The sequence below is a fragment of the Scardinius erythrophthalmus genome, assembly GCF_964197995.2.
Source record: "Scardinius erythrophthalmus genome assembly, chromosome: 5".
Lineage (NCBI taxonomy): Eukaryota > Metazoa > Chordata > Actinopteri > Cypriniformes > Leuciscidae > Scardinius > Scardinius erythrophthalmus.
The window spans coordinates 35,182,089-35,204,903 of NC_138225.1; the positions used below are offsets into that span (position 1 = coordinate 35,182,089).

Sequence of the window (22,815 nt, forward strand, 5' to 3'; positions counted from 1 at the left end):
GATGTAAGATATTTTAAAATGATTGTTATTAAAATAAATTAATACTTTTATTCGGGAAGGATGCATTAAATTGATCAAAAGTGACAGTAAAAACATTTATAATTTTACAGATATCTTTTTCAAGATCTTTTCTGTTTTGATCAAACAATCTGTCACAGTTTCCACAAAAATGTTTAGCAGCACAACTGCTTTCAGCATTGATAAGAAATGTTTCTTAAGCATCAAATCAGCATATGTGAATGATTGACTGAGTAATGCATAAAGACTTGAGTAACGACTGCTGAAAATTCAGCTCTGATTTTAAAATATATTAAAATAGAAAATAGTTATTTTAAATTGTAATTATATTTCATGATATTACTTATTTTTGAACAAATAAATGCTGCATTGATGATCACAAGAGACGTCTTTCATAAAAATGACCAAATCTTACCGATCCCAACCTTTGGAATGGTAGTGTACTTTCGTAAGCGATAATGTGATTTTCACTTACAGTATCGGACAATAAAACTGGTGAAAAATGTCTCATACGTTATCAGCTACCCAAAACACCCTGGCAACTGCCTGGCATAATGCATAATACGTTGATTTTCACGGTTGTGTGTTACGGTTTATGTTTTTGTTTGCAATAAAATTCTTTCCGAGGCAAGATCCACTTTTCCTTGTCTTTGCCTCACCTGCATCATGACACTAGCATCATGATAGTGTTTTGTACAGACAAGCACCACTCCCATTTCTACTGGAAAGGATAAAAAATCTTTGCAGATTTGCAGTAAATGCATCACGCTAAAGCAAGTCTAAAAAGTTAGAATACTTGTATAAAATGTGTATTATATATATATATATAAAATGTCAAGCATTAAAGCTTAGATTAATTCATTTGCCTTGGTATTGTAAAGCATATTTCTTAAACTTTAGCAGTAAACAAACCTCATTTATGCCACATATGGAGGTTAGTCATAAACCATAGAGTCGAGTTGCAGACTGAACGCAGCTGTGGAAAGACATTAGTCACGGAGCTATATGATTCCTGCTAATGACCCCTGCTGACTGTTCTCATTAGTGCAGGTGGAGGATACTTCATTTTACTGATGTCTTGCTCGCCATGTTGCTTCATTTTTTTAAGAAGGGACTAAAACCCCCTTTCTCTCTGTAAATATTTAGATTTAAATTAGCAGTTTCTTTATAGCATTCATGCAGGACTAGTGAATCTGCACATTTCTTGCAGGTGATGGAAGGTGTCTAGCAATAAAGCAACTAGACCTTAAGAGCTGGCACACTCTGCTACTTAATAAATCCATTGGTAAATGTCTGTTTATTGTCAGTCTATCTATGTCATTGTGACTCTGCTCCTCTCCACAAAATGTCCATAAACCAGTAAAGTAGCACTCAATGGATTTCTTATTATCACTTGAGCTGAAGTTCATAGCGGATTGGCTTCGAAAGCAACCATTAAACGACACAGATGTTCCTTGAATCTGAGCTTCTTCAGTTGTTGGCGTCTGGCACATGGCAGGATGGCATCAAAATGCTAGTACGTCCTATTATATTCTATTCAGCCTCTGAACCGCCACAAATGTTTCAGTATCAATTCACGTATTCATGCTGCATCTCTGCTACAAACTGGGCAGTCTATTTAGTTTGTGCCAGATGCATTGTTAAAGCCGCGGCATAACGTATCCGTTGACGTTTTATAATGGGTCTCAGAATGAGCCCATCTTTTCCTCTTCATTCTTCATCATCCAGATGGGTCTTCTCTGAAGATAGAGGAACTTGCTCATATTGTGACGAGTCAAAAAAAAAAAAAAACAATAGTTGATATTGTGGCAACCAATAGACACGCTCGGGGAGGAGGGTGGTCGGGATACCTTTTTTTATCATATCTCCGAAGATGGTGGCAGTTTTATCTCTTATATGTTAGCGGCAGATTGAACGCTCTGCCGTTGCTGCCTACGGTCTGTTAATCAGTCAGGGCGGATGAGTTCAGAGGGCCTGGTGGGACTGCTCATAATTAATTATTCCCCACATCAACAAACACACAGCGTGACTGGAACTTTAAAGCCAATTGCCATGATTACGGAGGCTAATAGTATTAAAAGCCAAATTAAGAGATGAGAGAGTACAGCAGTGTAGCCAATGAGAGAGAGAAGGGCTCGTTTGTGTTTGCCTCTCTCCACCAATCAATCTAATTCATCATTAAAAGTTTTAGACTGAGAGAGTGCGAAATTGAAATGGCTGCTAATTGTTTCTCTTGTCAAACAGCTCATTTTCATGCTAATTCTGAGGATTACCAAAGAGTGATGGTGGCGTAAACCAAAAGTTAAACGTAAACCATTCCCTAACTAGACATTCATTGAGGGTGCAATATTAAGATTCTTTTTTTTTTTTTTAAAGAAGTAGATCCTTAAGTTTTCTTGTTTTTTAAATGTTATGTGAAATGTTAAGTCAACATGAAATCATAATTTACCCTATTTATTTTCTTAATGCATGTTCCTGGTTGTTTTGTGAATGATTCATGAAAAATGTGTGTCTTTTGCAATTTGTTTTCAAAAACATTATCACTTATAAAAGTACTCTTTTCTCATGATGTCACAGATAGTGTGGTCTAAAGGATTATGCCAATAGCCAAATAGCTGTTTGGCCATTTATTTTTAGCAAACTCTAGTATGTAATGATGGAAATCACCTTTTTTTTCTCATTTAATAACCAAGCACACACACCAACACACTTGTCTGGAAGTTTCTAGCAGAGATGGTCTTATTATTGAGAGATACGAGGATCCTTACCATTGGAAAAAGCCTCACCGCTAACTTGGACCACGTGTGCCTTGATAACCAATCACATTACAGCCTTGACGTCATTGAATTTCGTTCAGAGTTGTGGGACAGTCAATCACTGTTTGCGGATACTATAGAAACGAATGAGAAGTGCCATAAACTGAATCATACCTGTTGCACAATTGTCCGTGACTTCTCTTATAAAACTGCATTTTTTCGGATTAAACTCTAGATACATTTAAAATGAATGTTAAAGAGTAAATATGTTGAAGATCAGCGGACAGGATGATGATTAATTAAATAAGCGATTTCCTCACAAAAGCGGTTTATTCAGCATAGTGAAGCCTCTCCTCCATTGACATCCATTCATTTTTTTTAAAAAAGGCCTCTTGTCTCCTTCCCTGCTTACCGCAGCGTTAGCTAGCATTACGCTTTTTCCGGCTAAGGTTGCAGGCTTGCCTTCAGGTGGCTTTGTTTCTAGTAAGTCTGAAGACCTTGATTAGCTGGTTTCATGTGTGTTTAATAAGGGTTGGAGTTAAACTCTGCAGGACAGTGGCCCTCCAGGAGCAGGTTTGGACACCACAGCAATATCCTATTTAATTCAGAAATGTATCATTGAAAGTAGAATAGGTTGCATATTAAAGGTCATTTTGCATTGATATTAATTTTATGCTTAGCCTAAGCACTAAAATTTCACATGTTACTTGGTGATCTTTAACACATTCAAGCCTAAGAAACAGCAAATTATACTTCACTACTACATTATGTGCCCATATGGAGACAATGAGGGAAAAACCACTGTAAACCTATACAGGCTGCTTGTATTAAGTGCATTATGTCAAAATTTTATTGATATTGATATATAATTGATTATATATTGAATTATGTCTATTGATACATCATGAGACTTAATTAAAATTGCTATTACAATTACAAAGCTTTTATGAGGCACTTAAAACACTCTTGATAACATCATTAAAGCTTTTAGATTTGTGACATGCATGTACTTCAGTCAAATACATGGCATAATTTCAAAATGTAGCATCATCAGAAGTTTCCTCACAGCATTTACTCTATATTAGACCTTTGTACGTTGTAATCCACTGTGTCAAACTAGTGGGCATTTTGACTGTCCCAGGATGGATTTAAAGATGCCTCAAGTCCTGTAACTAGAGCTAGATTTTCCAGATCAGGTGATTGACACTCTATCCAGGTTTATGTTGTCATCAATCGGGTGTCACATTACCCATGGCCACCATGGCATGAGGGATGTCTAACAACTCCGCGCTGGCTTTCACTAACCAATTCAGAAAGTGTTACTGAGACCGTGTTACAAAGGCTGTAATTTGACCAATTAGCCCTGTGGCTAGCACACTGCTGTTTGGTCAGAAAACAAAGCTGACCTGCTGTCATGTTAATCGAACTATAAAAGCTTGTGGGATTGCAGGGATGACATGAACGAAAGAAATGACCCCTTCACAATATTGCATTTGTGGTGTGCCGGTTGCAATTTGTGTAGCAGTGCTGCTTCTACAAGCTGTTATTGCATCGTTTGTCAAAGTTTGGATGTGTCCAAACTTCCAGAGTCACGCCAAGCTGTGTTGATCCAGCATCAGACTTGTGGACTGCTCATCTGTCAGTCTGAAAGGCAAACAGTGAGCTCTTGCATCAGGACAGGCAGGATTTAGTGGAGGGTAGAGCAAGTTTGGCCGGGTATCAGTCGGGCAAAGTTGCATGTTTGGCTCGCTGCATTTCTGTCTATTTTCAGTGGCTCTGACTCACAGTATCCCATGGTTACCAAACACATAAGAGGCCAATGAGGTTTTGGCTGGCCAATTACCATGGCGGTGATGGAGGGGGAAAAAATGAAGAGAACAACAAGAGCAAGCAAGAAATGGAAGAGGGAAAAAGGGGGTATCGAGGGCTCCACGAGGATGCCAAACCTAGCTTATTATTATGCAAGAGACTCTGTAATCTCGGCTGCCTTCTCCCTGTCTGTTTATCTGGTCTGAGACTGACTCGTCTCCTGCAGTTCTGGGCTTTGAGTGCAATGGTGTCCGCCAGGATTTGGTGCCTACTGCGCCAGACTGCCCAGTGGCCCTGCCAGAACTGCTGCTCTGTTTACAACAGATAGGAAGTGCTCATTAGAGGGCTCATAAGTCATTTATGACTGCAGAGATTTTTATTATCTGGTGAGGGACTCACTTGTCAACACATTGACACAATATGGTATGGTGTATTTACACTGAGCAATGGCATATTTGTAACGTATGACTGCTGAACACCATCGCCAGTTTCATTATTTTCTTTTTCTGAATTTTAATTCACTTGAATTGTGGGTTTGACACTTGTTATTTGAAAGGGAACTCTATTTACGTGTCATATTCATGTCAGAATACAAACTGTGAGTGTTTTATTCTGGTGAAAGAAATGGAATATGACAGGCAAACGATAAAGATGACAGATATTGAGATTCCCAGTGAGTATTTAGAATAGCAGTGGCATCCTCAATGGTGAGGTTACACCATATCCCTTAGATATTGTTTTTCTTTTTTTTTTTTTTTTTTATAATGCCATTTAGGCAAATTAAAGGGCGGCCAGGAGACTTGGCATGCAGCAGCGGAGACTGTATCCTGTGGGCCGGGGGAGACCGCAAATTCCTCATAGGATTACAGGATTAGGAATCTGAAAGGTGATGCAGTTTCTCACAGATGGGGGAAATAAAAAGGACAAGGCTGGCAGAGGAGTGATCCCTCATTAATGTCTGCTTCCCTCTAATTAAAAACTACTGATTGAATGATATTGGAGAGGATTAGGCTGAGGGATGACTCCTGAAACACACACGCACACATGCAAGTCAGAAGCATCCTAGGATATTTTAGGTGAGGGCTGTGCACGGCAGATAAAAGTCTTTTCTGCCTGGGCTCTTTCAGGAGCTGGTTAGGAGTTAAGTGATGCATTACTCTTGGCTGATTAGAGGAGGAACAAAAAAAAGCTCTTCCAAATAGTGTGAAAGGTTGGCTGGTTACCATTATAAAGTTTGCCAGTGGACTCCATAATTGTCTGTGGTCATTTAACCTGTCAAAGGTAGCTCCTGTTGTTCTCGGATTGGTTTTAAGGGAAATAAATTTAAAGGACAACCAAACTGCTGTTCTCCCTCCTCCTTATCTATCTGTACTTTTAAAGATTTGGGTTTTATTTTGGTCATTTTTGGAACAACTATTCATAAAAGAGTGGAGAACGGGAAAATGAGGGGGTAAAGAGAGAGAAACTGGATTGGGAAATGGTGCAAGCCAGGTTGTAGCTCCCATCGCCAGACTCAATGGGTTGGCACTAACTAACCTAAACAATTAGTAGTACATCAGAACACCTTTAGAAACGGCTTAGAAAACGACCCACAAAACCTTGCACCGTGGTAGCGAGTTTTTCAGAGGCAGGTACCCTCACATTTTCTTCAGAAAATGAAAAAATCTAGCTAATTAGTAAAAAAAATTGTAGTCATTAGTCGGTTATACTTAAAGTGACTAAGATTTTGCGTCAAATAAGAGATGCAGTTTGTGAACTTTTACAAAGTGCTTTTTCTTTGGTTTCTTCATAGTTCAGCTCAGTTCAGCTCACTTTCACTGTTGTTTTAAGACAGGCCTTTCATAACTCCAGGATGTCATCTTCCAAGGGAACTTACTTATGCTTTTCTAAACTCTTTTACCACATTTGTCTTTCCATGCATTTCTTTGGTTTATGTCAGAAATTCTGTGACCCAAACAAACCAGACTCCAGGAGACTAAATCTTCTTTTACTGATGTAATCAGACTTGTCAGTGCCAAAGTAACATAACTTATTCCTACCACTTTCTTTAAAGCTCTTTAAGCTTTAAACAATTAAAGACTCTTTGTACAATGATTCTCAATTGGTTCTTTTGTTGTTATTTTTTCTTCATTTATTTTATGCAGTACCTCTAGTAGGTACAATTTGTATTTTCTGAAGTTACATTTTGCATTTAGTCTTTTTGGTGTCTTTCCTGTTGTGAGCCTGTTGAAAACACTGGGACCCCAGATGTAAACTAATCTGAAACCGCAGCATAGACTGTCTTAGCCTCAGCTGCAGAGCACTGAAATGGAAGTTGACCTGCTGAAAAACAAAACTGTGGTTAAACTTCATTACCGCCTGTAGCTGTTGGCTTTGAAAACAGGATGGCTTTACAGAACATATCCTAGTATCAAGTGCTGATCTTGCAATACGTTATTTCTAACAGACCAAACCACAAGTCTCAAAGGCTTGCACAATTGTACACAGTATTATATGCTTTCAGTAGGTGTGGCCCACAAGCTGAGAACTTGGCAGCAAAACAGTAGTTGTTATCAGTAACAACATGTAGGTTCCTAGTTAGTTTTTTTTTTTTTAGTTTTTTTTTATATGAGGTGTGAATGTTTCTCTGTTAATCTACCTTGTGTAAGAGAATGAAAAGCATGTGTTTAATAATATTATCTTGACATAACGTTTGTCTGTTTTCTAAATTCTTCCTTTTGTTTTTCAATTTCAGACCTATGAGAGGCCTTATAAACTTGTGAATAAAACTGACAACGTGATGATGGAGAGCACAAAACCAAAGCATGAGTCTAAAAGCAACGACATTCACCACCTTGACTGGACAAAGCCGTTGGATACTGTTGGAGATGTAGTGTACCAAGAGCAACACAGGACAGAACCAGAATCAAAAAGAGAATCAGCATGCACTAACAAGAACCCTTTGTCAGAACCCAACACATCATTCTCGAAAACGCAAGTTAAAAAGGGCACAGGCAGTTCATCTGGAGGTCTCTTTGCATCTGCCATGTCTTCCCAAAGCACTGACACACTAGCATCATCTCCAGTTGATACATTGAGTACTCCAGCTGACTCAAGTCTTTTCTCTTTTAGCAAAGACAGAGGCTTGCAGATAGTCACTGAGCAGGTTTTTGGGAACATCAAACGTAAATATGGTAGGAAAGACCCAATGAAGGCCCCAACCACGCATAATTTAGGCCTTCAGTGGGTCAAAAAGATGGACAGAGATACTGAAAACCAAGGAAGTACTAAGGAAAGACAACCATACAAAACTGATAAAAATGAATTTGAGACTGAGGAGCCTGAGAAGTCAAGCAGTAGGACAGATGAGAGTAAGACAACATCAAGCTGTGGCACCCTTCACGCAGATGAATCTATGAGTAAAAAGCGAAGAAATAGAAAACTAGTTGAAGATAACTTATCTGATTCACAAATCACACAGCAAGTTGAGAAGACTGATAAAACAGACCAAGGGAGCACAAAACCTAAAATGACAAAGAAAATAGATTTCATTACACCAAACCAATTCGGTGTGAATTTACGAGAGAGTGAGGAAGACAGTGCTGGGACAATGACTGATGATGTTGAGATGTTTCAGAATAGACAGAGGAAAACACCAGCTGGGAGACCAAGATCAATGATTGATGCCGACAAGCAAACAGAGGGTAGGCTATCAAAGGTCAAGGACAGGTGGTCTTATTTAAAGTCCCAGAACTCCTCTCCTCATAAAGACGTGAATCAATCTCTGTCCATTGAAGACCCACCCTCTGCCTTCCCTATTACCCCATCCAGCCCACTCTACACAAACACAAACAGTTTGACAGTCATTACTCCAGTGAAAAAGAAACGTGGACGGCCCAAGAAACAGCCGTTACTTACTGTGGAGACAATTCACGAAGGAACCGCAACAAGCCCAGTTAGCCCTATCACTCAAAATTCATCCAGCACTTCAAAAAGGAGGAGGAAGCATAATATGTCAAAATTAGTGCAGTTGGCCTTCAACAAATCCCCTCCTGCACAACAGTTAAAACTCAAGAAATCAGGTCAAGAAGGTGTCCTTAAAAAGAGGGCAACTAAGAAAATGAAACTGGTCAAGATGCAGAGCATTTTGAATGAACTTTTGTCCACTTCTAATCCTGGCAATCTTGCCTTGAAGTCCAATGTTCCGGTTTCAAATGCCATGACGACCGTGGCATCGACAATCGAGGCCCGTTTTGGCAAGCAAATCAATGTCAGCAAGCGTGGGACTATTTACATAGGCAAAAAACGGGGTAGGAAGCCCAGAATTGATCTTCAAGCCCAGCAAAATGAGCACAAAGCCAGTGATAAGCACTCGTTGCCTATTTCAAGTCCCTTCGAGAACCCTCTAGTGCCTTCTAATACATCATCCACAACCGGAATGCCTTCTCCCAGGGTCATGCAGCCCCTCTCTTCTCACTCTGCAGCAGGTGGGACAGCTCACCCTGCCACCACAGATACCAGCCAGCATGACCTGAAGACAATGCCAAATCTACAGCCTATCAGTGCATTGCCCACGAAAACGCATAAGGGCTTGCTCAGTAGTAACTGGAAGCTGTCTCCCCCAAGACTAATGGCCAACTCACCATCCCACCTGTCTGAAGTGGCTTCCATCAAAGAAGTCACCCTGTCTCCAGTTAGCGAGTCCCACAGTGAAGAGACAATCCCTAGTGATAGTGGAATTGGCACCGACAACAACAGTACATCTGACCAGACCGAGAAAGGCCCGGCATCCCGTCGGAGATACTCATTTGATCTTTGCAGTTTTGATGCCACTGAGGCAGCTGTTATAGAGGCAAAGAGCAAAGCAGTGAGGGGGCACTACCAGAAGCGTGTCACTGCGGTCGCTGTGGAAAATTTCTTCGCTCAAGAGAGCCTGAAGAAGCAGAAGCATAGGAGGAAACGCAAGGCCCTCCAGAGCCAGGACGACCTGCAGTTTATGGCTGACCTCGAGGAGCTGGTTAGCAAATTCCAGGTCTTCCGAATCTCTCACCGCAGCTACAAATTCTACCATGAGAATTCCTATCCCAGCATCTTCCGTCTCAACTTTGACCACTATTATCCTATGCCATACTATCCTTACGACCCTGTGCACTATCTTCGCAGGAGCTCTGATAAGTCAAAGAGGAGGCGTGGTCGGCCAGCCAAGTCAAACGAGCCAATATCAAAGATGCCTTTTATTCAAGGGTTTGGCTGCCCAGTGCCTGGTGGCAATTACTATGCACCCTACGCGATGCCTTACACATCCATGCCTCTTGCCACAAGTATGATAAACATGGGCTATTATGGTCAGTACCCTTCTCCCTTTTACTTATCTCATGCACTTGGACCTTCAGCCTCTCCTCTCATGAGGCCACCAGTTCCTCCACCAAAGTTCCACCCTGGTGCGTCCTCCAGTCTCACTGCTCCTAGCAGACATCGAGCAAAGAATATGCCACATGAGATGCCTTCATCTAGAATGAGCGACTCCCATCACCCTTCGAGCAGCTGTTTGGGAAGTGTCTGTCTCCACAAACGCAAGCACAAGCACAAGTACAAACATAAAGAGGATCAGTACATCCCACAGAGGGAGGATCTCGGGGGGCTCTTCAGTGGAACCCAGAGTCCAGCCTTTCTCAGCCTCTTGAATGAGAGACTCGAGAATAACTCTCTGTCCAAACTGAAGGACAAGCAAAGAGGCAAGCAAAGCACAGATGCTTCGCCAAAAGCTTCCAGGAACTACTTTGAAGTAGACACGCTCTCATCATTATCCTTATCTGACTCTCAGCATTGTAAACGCACTCGAGGAGAGACACTAAACAACTTCCTTAACATCTGCACTAGACAACCACATGAGCGCCTGCGAGCCAGCCAGGACCAGACGCTGGACTCCTTCAAGGGGCAGCACTTAGAGGATGATGATTCTAGCGTTCACATCAGGAGGCATAGCTTGGAGAACTTTGCTGCATACAGAGGAGGAAGCATGGCGTCTTTCCAAGGAGGTAGAGAAGAGAGTGTCGAGCAGATGTACCAGTCCAACACAGCTGTAGCAGGTAAAAATATATCTGTCTCTATGAAATGCATTCAGACAAATGCAAGATCCATACAAAATATTGATTCACTTATTTATTTTTATAAATGAATATTATTTTGCTTGTGATTAGTTGAATACAAGTCAAATCATGTTCTGCTATTAAGTACAAAATCTAGAGAAACAAATGTGCTTTCTGAACACTTTGTATTCTATTCTCAGTACATCTGGCAAGCAAAGTGTAATGCATGGATGGAGACAACTATAATTCACAAATTTCTCTTTCCTCCCTTTTCGCCCCTGCCTGCCAATGTTTTTTTCTTAGAGATATATTATTCACACGTTTTGATTTATATTCTACAGACATGCAATAAAAAACCTTGCCTCTTGTTAAAAGAGCTGGAGAGAAGCCAGAGGTTTAATGAATCCAGTCTACTCCACTGAAGGGGAATTGCAAGCCCAAGGCACAGTTAGATTACATTTTCACTCCCCTAGGGGAACTATGAGGATGACTCACATTCTGCCTGCTACCACCCACCTCCATGAATTTACTCGATGCTTCAAAGAGCTAGTTTGTTGTACTTAAACAGAGAAATATGACATACATCCCACCTAAGTGTACATCTGTGTTGATTTCAAAGCGCAGATTACGATAAGCATGTTTTGACAGAATTGCCTTTTTATGGCAGTCACATTTTTTGCCAGTGGCATTATGGCTATCATGCAATAAAAGCAGCAAAATGAGGCTTTAAATATGCTCAAATTTGCATTTAAGGTCACATCTCATTTACGATTAATTAGTTATATTTGCTATGGAATCATGGCATGACGACAGCACCTCTTTGATAATAAGGCTATTAATCATTGTGATGGGAGTGTCTAGTTTGGAGATGTTCTTCCATATTTTAAACGTATAAGGAATATATCGTGTTGCCTAACTTTACTATGTCCCAATTAAATCTATCTATCTATCTATCTATCTATCTATCTATCTATCTATCTATCTATCTATCTATCTATCTATCTATCTATCTATCTATCTATCTATCTATCTATCTATCTATCTATCTATCTATCTATCTATCTATCTCACAAAGAATAAGATTATATACAGGGTTAAATAAATGTATCCATTAGAAATATCACCCTTTCACAGGCTCTTGAAGGTAATTTATCATACATCAGTGAGCACATATGGTATGGATTGAAATTCTGATGGAGCTCTCAATGTACAGATCTTTCAGCTCTCTAAACCCTCTTTAACGTAAAACCTACTGCCACTAATTTGCTAGCACAGGAATTACACCAAGGATTTCCATTTGATCGTACTGGTTTAGTTTCATCTTTCTTTACACTGCAAGCAAGAAAACCCCTATTAAAACCCTTACTGATGCCAGTGCATGATGAGTTTTCAAGCAGGTCTACACCCACATTTGCTTAACAAGGATTTTGTGTATTAAATGAGTTAAATGAGCTTGCCTTGACAATCGACTAGAGGATTTGCAGGGGCAAAAATGTGATCTTGCACCACTGTATTTTTTGAAATCATTTACCTTTGAACTGTGGAATTCGGTTGCCATGGCAACAGGAAGTAGGCCTCCACTACCGTGTAGAGCGGAGCTGTGGGGACAGCGGCGAGGCAAGTCCATAAATTGCTGCCACTAATGAAAACATTGTGCACAGGATGCAGGTAGAGATTTCAGGGAATAAATGAGTTGTGACACTCCCTTTGAAAATGAATGTCTCTGTCCAATGATTTGTTGGCACTTGGGAAGACTCTGCAAGTTTCCCAGTGATAAACTGAGGCCAGAGAAGGAAGGGCTCATGTTTAGTCAGGCACACATTTTACTTTATTGAAACCAAATGGGCTGAAGGAGCCCATGCACAGCTGGCTAGTGACCCATGCACATTTTTTTCCAGTTTTGTTTTGTTCTAACTCGCATCCAAAATAGCCCTGTTGATTGTTTAGAAAGTGTGGTTGCCATTTGATTTAACATTGCATTTTAATGCTATAATGAGAAGATTCCAAGAAGGAGAAGGAGAATTAAGAAGGAGTGTATCCCGTTTTTGGGTTTGCACAGGTGCACTCTTAAGTGAGTCTTAAGAGAAACCTGGAAATGCATAGGCATAGAGCGCCCTGATCTCGAACATCTTCCAGAATTACAGCTCTTGTTTGTTTTCATGGAAACCTACCAGATGGAGTGGCAATCAACAAGAAAAGAGAAAAAGAGACCTCTCCAGAGATATGAAAAGAGTGCAGGAGAGATCTTAGATGTGGAACACACATTTTAGGCAGCTTTAGGCTGTCTGAACTCATTTCAAACAAGGCTGCCAGAAACCCAGCATTTCCTCTGGTCTGGGCTTCCTTCCAAAGCTCCAACGTGAAGTGTAGAGGCAGTAAATTAATCACAAATGTATCTGAGGCCTCTTAGTTTATTACTCACATTTACAGACATATCTATTCATTGTGAATGTGAACACTGGCTATATTCACTGATTGTCTGATAAGTAGGAGGTTCCTGATGTTTCCTTGTTATGTGCATGGATGCAGTTATCCACATGTCAAGTGTTAAGTGAGCTGTTGCTTCACAGTCCTCTCCTCTCATGGGGCATTTTTCACGTGTTCGCTTATTAACGCTTCAGTCTGTTAGACTGACAGCTGATAATGATAAACTGCATGACTCAACAAGCTTGGCTGTATCAATTGCTATCAGATCTGTATATGCAGGAATATTTATACACCAGCTAATACAAATTAGAATGTTGACACATTGGATTGTCACATCATTAAGCACAGAAGAAAGTTTATCTTTCTCAGTCTGACTGCATACGTCATGACTCACTCAGGGGGTCTTAAGTTTACTTTATAAATATCACTGCTTCAGCTAGCGAGATGATGTGCAATTCAATTATATTATAACAAATGACTGGCCAAATGTTTACCAGACTGGCCTAGCACATTTTTCACAATCAGTGTCTCATAGCTAGGGATGGGAACCGTGAAGAATGTAATGATTCCAGTTCTGATTCCTCTTATTGATTCCAGTTCCTTGATAGTTCCATTAATGATTATTTTATTACTTTTAGGGACTAAGTATTTAGATTAAATAAATGCAATTCTATTGCCAAATGATGAGATAATTTCAATAATAAATTATTTTAAAACCATTCTTGCAAAAGGTCTTTCAATGGCATTTATAATGTCTTTTTTAAAAGACAGGAGGTGTAAATGCAAACCCATAATTGGCCTTAACTTTATATTAAATCAAATACAAAAAAAAAAGAAAAAAAAGTGGTATCTTATATTAAAAAATACTGCCAAAACATGGTGTAGGTTTAACTACACATTGTCAAATGAAAAACCAATCGCTGCTACACTAATTAAAATCAAACTGGTTGTGCTGTATATTGTTTAGTTGATTCAGAAGCGTTGTTGCTGTGCAACTGAGTTAAGGCCTCATTATACTTCTGCGTTAGACCTACGCCGGAGCCTATACGCCGTAGGCAACGTGTTGGTTTTAATTTATACTTCCGTGTCGTTGTCAGCGTTGACGCGCACCTAGGGAGCATGTGAAACCCCGAGGGAGGGGTTCTGGCAGACCAATCACCGCGCTTGTGTCCGCGTAGAATTGACGCGTTGTTACATTTTTGGAGAGGTGCACGTCAGGGTACGCCGTAGGGTACGCGCGCTACACACAGCCTACGACGTAGCTACGGCGGCAGTTCGACGCAGAAGTATAAAACAGGCTTAAGGTAGTGCAGGAAACTCGGCCATAGTATTTTAGCACTCGTTCCAGAAGCGAGAACCATTAACAAACGTCATTTAATTCTGATACTTTTGGAACTGGTTGTGAATAAGCTGTTGCTTGTCCTTTTCATTGATTTGCTTTGTTTCTTGTCCTTTCATCTCCAGACCACAGTTCATACAAGAGGAGGTACAAGGGCAACGAAGTGGAAGATATCCAGTGCGACATGCGAAAAATGTGTGCCTTCTCCAAGATCCTCACCACCAAGAAAAACCTGGATCACGTCAACAAGATTCTAAAAGTCAAGAGACTTCAGAGGCAGGCCAAGACAGGGAACAACATGGTGAAGAGACGCCGAGGGAGGCCAAGGAAGCAGCCGCTCTCTCTCGAGGAGGGATTGCTGGGTCAGATGCCAGTTCTTGAAAAGTGTGTGGACCTTCCTGGGAAGAGGAACCTTCACACCGGTCTGGTGCCTGCTCAGCTTGAGTTCTCCAATCATGACTCCATCACAGACGCCATCGAGTCAGTGGTACACATGGCCAGATCCCAAACCAACCCGCAATCCATGCAGGGAGGCAAGCACTGGCACAAAGTTCAGCCGGAGCTCCAAATGGAGCGTCCAAACCGCAGAGGAAGAGGGTACAGGAAAGAAGCAGCTACTCTCACCTCTCATTAGCGAGGTTATGACAGTGCACTGTGAGTTAGCCTTGTGCTTGGGTCTTTGTATCGTTTCTTCGGTTTGTTTTGATCTGAATTCTACTGACACATTTTAATGGGCATTCGCTGAGAATTTGGATCATGGTTGTGGTCTAAAGAGCTCCGCTTTCAGTATGTACAATTCTGTCTCATACTTTATTATTGGTCTCAAGGAGACAAACTGAACTTTTACTCTCCCAAAGCCCATAACCATGAGGATGTTGAAAATATGGCTTTAGCCATAATCTACCAGCACATGTAAATGAACTTAAATGACAGTACTGTGCACTTTTTCCTTTCTTGTTTTTTATTTCGCTCAAGCACAAAGCTCAGATCTTCTGGCAGAGGTTGATTTCACTGGTAACTCACCGCTAACACACGCTTACATACGCTTGCCTGCGCTCAGGTGTGTTTCAGGCATGAACTAATGGCAATACTTTCGGATGAAACCCTTTTCAGTGATGTTTTGATGGCTATCGTTTTCACTGTACATAGCATCATATTCTACTAACATTTCAAATTCAAAGTATTTTAGATCTACCTATACTGTCAGCATATCAAATCAAAAACCATATAAAGTTTGAAATGTTTTTGTTCCGTTTTTAACCAAATAGAAGTAGAAAGCTTGTTCAAATGGAGAAACCTATTTAGTCGTGTAATCTTAACGAAGTGGAATCACTGCAGATCGAAGGCTTGTTGACGACACAGGACATCAAAACACATCCCAGTAGTTCACAACAGGCTCGATGGAAAAATGCTACGGTTGCATTTAAAACCAACAAAGCACTTATTTCTTTTCTTTCTGTTTTGTAGAACAACTTTGAGTGGGCTGAAGTTTTAGTGTCAGCGTTGGGTTTTCGCTTTAAATAATAGTGAGCACCTGGGTGATATTTTCATGATCTGACTGGAAAACAAGTTCTTATTCGAATGGCCTTCTCCAGAGACTCTTTGAGAATGTGCCTGCTCTTGTTAACTAAACAATAGTATGTCTATATACCTGTCAGTATTAGATATCTCCATGACCAAAGTTTCAGTGTAGTCGTGCATCATAGGATAGATTGGTTTCAGTTTAGCTGCGTTTTTTTTGTATGTTCCTCTGAATGGTGTGGTGGTGTGCTCATTTTTCGATTAGTCTGTCATTTGGATTGGAAAAATACATAACGGAATGTACACTGAAGACTATACAGGTGATCGTCTTGAACACAGGACATCACAAATGAATCAAATTTTAGAAACAAATTACACTGATAATGTAGTAAGCGACAGAATAGATTTGAATGTGGTCCTAATTTGAATAGCTTTCCATTTGTTATTGATTTCTTAGTTTTTACATATGTGCCTTATGTTTGTCTATAAATCCATAACATGTTCAGGTACTGGGAACAATTAATGGCAAGATATCAGTCTAGAATGTACATAATAGAGTTTGCTGCCCTGGTTGTAATGTGTTCATTTCGATGTGATCATTTTCGCAGGTCTTGCTACAGAATAATAGGCTTCATTCTGTCTATATACATACATTTATATACATATATACAGTTCAGTGACCAGGCAGCACATCTAGTTCACCTAAAGAAACTCAAAATATCTCTATAACCAAACCCACGCAGGGTTTTTTAAATGAATACATGCTTATTTACTATGCATCAGGTTATTGCTGTGAATCCACTGACATAACTTTTAGCATTTAATCTTTTGTAAGCTTTCTGTTTAATGAAGTGGTCTTACTGAAAAATTTGAAATCTCAACCGCTCAAAAGAATAGTGCTAAAACTGACTATCATTTCTTTTGCAATTCTAGTCATTGTCTAGAGGAGGAAAATCAGCCTCTAAGCAGTGCAGCCTTAATCAAAAATTAAATTCTACAAATTGTCCCCTGTAAATAGTCTACCTTCTGTAGGTTGCTGTATAGCTGCGTGAATCATGCCTAAGAATCATGTCAATATGTTGCACTCACAGTTGTCCAAAGCAGGACACGTAGTTGGCGGTGTTATGAACCATTCTGTCCTCGTGAGAACTTGCAGTGCATTAAAGCTCAAAGAAGTAATATATGCCGGCAGCTATTTGCCTCAGCCAGTTGTACTGGACCTTTTGTAGGATGTGTCCATTTGCGCTGGTTCCGCTGAACACCTGCGAACATTGCCAAAAATGTTGACCATTTATTAGTGCTTTAAGCACCGAAAGCTATGTTTTAAAACAAAATGTACACCGTAGCAGTTTTCTGAAACATTATAGATGATTATAATAGGTTAATCAAACGTGGCTTTGGTAACAAGGCCTGGCAGCTCAAATATGCTCGGCTTCGGTTTTAAAATGCCAGATATATTTTCTCCACCAGCTGATAATTGGTGCCTTGTGAAGTGAAGTGTATTTTTTTATGTTCCTGCTCCCTAAGCGTCAATAGCGACTTTGTGTCGAGTAAATGTTTCTGAGGTCGCCGAGAGAATGTCATCCACTCAAATGTACTATTGTATTTTTAGTTTGTATTGCTATTAATGAAGTTATAATACAAATGAAGTGTTAATCGAAAGTAATATTCCTAACGAGGACACAACAGAAGCTCTTATCGCTGTCTAAATTTGAATTCATACATATGGTGTTATGACCATTTTGATCATTTGATTTCTCTCTCTGCATGCTCTATTTCATTGTATGCATATCAATTTTGCAAAAGTCAAGAAGATGGTCTTATACATTGTTTGATATGTTTTTTGTAATGGATTTTAAATTCATAAAGCATTTTGTACATTGTATGGATATTAAAAACAGCAAATAATGGACGTATATAGAGAAGAATAAATACTGATATACACGAACATATGCATTGTACATAGAATGTATGTATACACATTCATGTTTTGTGTAACTGTGTATACAGACATGTTTATAAATACAAGTACTACCCTGTACATATGTACATACATATAAGCTTGCATGTGTTTGGTCATGTTTTGCCGTTCATGATCTTGTAGTTTTATTTTTTTATTTCTTTTTCTTACTGTAAAGCTCATTTTGTGCAGCCATCTCCGGCGAGCAGTATTGAGCACTTAAAATACAGTTGATCTTGTTCATGTCATTCATTGTGCAAAAAAATTAAATAAATGAATTTATCGAGAGCTCACTTCCGATTCTTTGCCCTTTTTTTTTTTTTTTTTTTTTTTTGCATAGTTCTTGACATTCCAGCCATGACCGTTTGTATTTATTAAGGAATATTTTGCACCTTCAAACAGAATGTACACTAATGTAAAAAGTTCAAAACCATTCAAAAGTTTGGTGCAGTTAACAAAATAATACTTGTATTCAACAAGGATGCAATACATTGATCAAAAGTGACAGTAAAGACTTTTACATTGTTACAAATATATATATTTCAATTAAATGCTGTTCTTTTTAACCTTCTATCCATTAAAGAATCCTGAAAAAAAAAATCACTGTTTTCACAAAAATATTAACCAGCACAACTGTTTTCAACACTGATAATAATAAGAAATGTTTCTTGAGCAGCAAATCATCATGTTAGAATGATTTCTGAAGGATCATGTGACACTGAAGACTGGAGTAATGATGCTAAAAATTCAGCTTTACTATTACATTTTAATATATTTTACTGCATATTTTTGAGTGAAATTTGTGTGATTTATACATTTAGTCCTGCTAATATTTTTCCTAATATGAGGCACTCTCAATCCTTGATTCAAATTACATTGTAGGATATTGTATATCTTTCCATAATCTAAGTGTCTGTCATGCTGATGAGGCTTACAGTAACCTACAGTAAACCAGGAAGAAGTCCTGTTATTAACCTGAAGATTCTTTTATTTCTTAAGACACACACCCTTGGTGAATGTAGGAGATCTCTCACAAAGATATTTCAACATCATTTCCCAGAAGGAACAATCCTTTGTTAATTCCCAGAGCATGGACAAGAATGTGTCAGATTCTTGTTTACACTTCCAGCATTTCTTATTGTAAAAAAAAAATAAAGCTTTACTGGTGTATAGTAATACTGATCTAAAACCTTATACTGGATCGGTTTACCTCTTGCTTCCCTCATATACCTCAAATTGTGTGACCGAACTCTATTACATGTGTCACTATTAAGATCTCTTTGCCAAATCAGTCTCAGATTCTCACAGTTCCTGTTCTATATCCTTATACACCTTTGATTAAAAATGAGATTCCTTCTGAGGAGGACGTATAATTTGTAAAACTCTACAAAAACATTGTTTCTTTGTCCAATGTGAAGTGATACCTCCAAAAAAATTCTGAACTAAATATTTCTGAAAAACCATAAGAGCCAGGTGATTTTCCAGATTTCCAATAGACAATATCAGCTCTGATTCTTGAGTTATTAGTGCAACCAATAAGTTTATTTTACTCTTGGATAAAATGGGTACTATAATAAGCATTTCAGCTCATTCTAACTAAAACTAGATTCTGATGTAGCCTATATAATTTGGAATAAAACTGATCAAATACCCTTTTAATTTCTTTGTCAGGGGTAAGCTTTTTATTTCCCTCCCTAATTGCAGGTATGACATCAAATGTATTATGTTGCTTTGTCTGTATTCTTATGCCTTTTCCAAGTAACCAGTTTGCTTTTCTAGATGCCTGACTCAAGTTCCAAATTAAAGGACTGAGTCAGAGTCAGGGCGATTGCATGACGCTGCGCAAGCACAGAAAAAATATAATGTGGTGATCGCGCATAATTTTATGCAGTCTATTGCACTGTACGTTTTTAAAGTGATTCCAATAATATTTCAAGCAATTCAAAACCATCATGGTGATCTGAAGTGTCTCAGATGAAATAATCCATTATTGAATTTTTTATTATTAATTGAAATAATCCATTATTTAATAATCCACTTTAATTTATCCGCCAAATTTTCTTATCAGATAACGATAACATTATAAACATATATCGGCTGATACCGATATGGTGGCCGATATATCGTGCATCCCTAAAAGTAAATCTCCCAAGATCGTTCCTTTTGGATATAAACGCTTTGAAATTGACCATATTTATAAAAGGAGATTTGCCATATGCATAATAATTGACCATCACAACCTTGAACTTCATTCACCACTTCAAAAAAGCAAAGCCATGTAAGCTAACCTGTTCAATACCTGTTAAATTGACAATCTAGGGAGAATAATGGTCAAAACAGCATGCCTCTTTATACAAAATTGTTTTCAATTGTAGCTTAATGCTGTCAATAGAATAAAATGATTCTTAATGATTAATGGCATGTTTTGTAATTAACTTGTACAACTTCGCTACAATAAATCCGCATTTAAATGCAGTCGTATGCGTCATTCCCCTAGTTCTTCAGCTCTTCACCGTGTTGCTAGAACACCATCATGTCACATTTTCGCAGGAAGAATATAAGCGACTCACGTTAGCGCACTTTAGTGATTCTTTTCGAAAACTAAGGGAAAGTTTTTAGCACATATTTAGCTTTGATACCTGGATAGTGCTCACAAGCACTGGAATTGGAATTGTCCACCTTAGGCTGGATCTCTTCAACGCCGATGCATGTGTGCACTCTCGGCAGCTCCATCGTTCCGCACTCAAGCGTCGTGTAGTGTGTGTGTTCGGCGGGGCAGTGGTCCGCTCCTGTCTTCGGGTGCTAATCCAGAAGCGGCAATCGCCATTTTTGGAGGCTACGGAGAGTTGGGACGATCGTTTGGTGGCCGAGGAATGTTGGTGTATTGTTCAAGACAAGGTTCCTCTGGCTGCTCTGAGTCTGAGCTAAACTTTGACTGTCAGGGGTGATGATTCTGTCTCGCTGGATTTGAGCGAGGAATACTTTTTGACTCCTGTAAAAACAGTGGTGAGAACTCGCCTGTCGATCTATCCAGATTTGGTAGAAGTGACCCTGCAAGATAGCGGGTGCAAGTAAGTTTAAGTATGTTGTCAGTCTTCAGCATACAAGGCATAAAGTTGTTGATTTGTCAAAACAATCGAAATGCATTAGAACTGCTAACCTCACAGTCAGGCAGTGTGCCGACAGAGGAGGAAAAGCAGTGATGTGCAATATACAGCAATGTTTGCAAAAGGATGCAGGGGTCTGCTCAGGCGAACTGCTCCTGGGTGCAGACAGCAGGGAACAAGCAGTTACAAACACATGTACTTGTTTTAAATTTATGAACTCAGGGATTCCTGATTAATCTCAAAAGAGGCTCGCTGGCCCGGAGTCAGCGGATGTTATATCTCGGTCTGGAGATGGATTCAGAGCCGAACAGAGGGCAGAGGATTTTCACAGCTGTCTGGCTCAGTTTCGACTGGGGAGGCGCACATGTTTTATTCTTACAGTATTGAGACTGCTGGGCTCATTGCCTCAATAGCGGTAGTATGGCTGGGTCACCTTTGTGCGTGGGTTCCGGCGCTCTGCGCTCAGCGTTCGGTAGCATGCTGTAAGCCACACGACATTTAAGCATGCGTCGAAAGTGCCATTGTGCGTTCAGGCCCTGATCTCCTGTGAAACCTGAATCTGTTGCCCGAAGGAATCCCCCTGGGCAGGGTTACGATGTGTAGTAAGTGACGACAAATGCATCACAACACGGACGAGGAACTCTGTAAGCGTGTGCACCCTTGAATAGTGGCGCAGAGCTGGGATCGGTTTCGGCAGGGCTGATATGGACCTTTTTGCGTCTGCAGAAAACACACGGCGCCTGCTCTTTTCTTGATTATGGACAGGAGCGCCCCGCAGGGGGTGGATGCCCTGTCACATGTATCGCTCAGGACTCTGTACTCGCTGTACGCAGAAGGCTCTGTCTCTGATTTTGGTGGCGTCTTGCTGGCCAGCGAAGACATGGTACTCAAGCAACATGATGTTGTTGTTAAGGACTCCATGGCGTCTTTCCCTATGTAGGGACCTGATGTCCCAGGCAGGAGGCAGATTCTGCACCTCTGCAACTTTGGTCTCTAGGGGCCTACCCGTAGAGAGGGAGAATCTGATTATAACTACAATACATAGCGCTTGGTGCGGACAAAGGTCTTTTTCGCTGTATCAATGCCTGATTGAGGGGATACTGATTTCTTTTTCTTTTTTAAAGGAAAGTCACTCCCATTCCACTCTGGAAATTAATTCCGTGTCCAATTTAATGTCGTGAAGGCATTAATTGTGCTGCGCCAAAGCAAGCACATGCTTGCCTTTCGGTTCCTTAAAGGCCCGGGTATACTTCATTTTCCACGTTCCTCTCCGTCTCGCCCACAGTCGAGAGTGCGAGCCTTTCAAAGTATACTCCTTTGGCCACGTTTGTGTAAAGAAGCATTTGGTGCGTGTGCTTTATCTAGTGGGTTTTGTTTTCAAGTGCTCTCTCTCCTCTCCAACTATAGCTGGTGTGTGGTGAGTGTACTGGCACCGTTGTAATGTGGCTACCGTCGCATCGTATACAAGTCATGTCTATACGTCATGTCGGGAGTCATGTCGGAAGTGCACCCTGTAAAATCTCCTGAAAAGACAGGAGACTTGATTTGTGCCCTGTGCGAGTTGTACGCAGGCTATGCACTCGTCTGACCAGCTTTTAATCATGTTCTCCTACTCGAGAAGTGGAAACTCCAGTGGGAAGCTGCTATCTAAGCGACATCTTTCGCATTGGATTGTCGAAATCTATGTCTATAGCATAAACGGAGTTGGTTCTGCCTGCAGGGGTGTGCACACTCTACGAGGGGAATGGAAACGTAATGCGCATGGTTAAAGACTTTCGTGAGGCTGCCAGTTGGGCTTATGAGTTATGCA

The 22,815-nt window shown here is 40.1% G+C and overlaps 1 protein-coding gene across 1 annotated transcript in view; it reads left to right on the forward strand.

Moving 5' to 3' along the window:
* setbp1 (SET binding protein 1) overlaps positions 1-18,191 on the forward strand; it is an 81,352-nt gene extending 63,161 nt beyond the window's left edge. The window contains exons 3-4 of the mRNA XM_081365440.1: positions 7,318-10,651; positions 14,543-18,191. Of these exons, the coding sequence (XP_081221566.1) occupies positions 7,318-10,651; positions 14,543-15,051 (3,843 nt within the window). The 3' untranslated portion in view covers positions 15,052-18,191. The remainder of the gene's footprint in view (positions 1-7,317; positions 10,652-14,542) is intronic.
* The last annotated feature ends 4,624 nt before the right edge of the window (positions 18,192-22,815 follow it).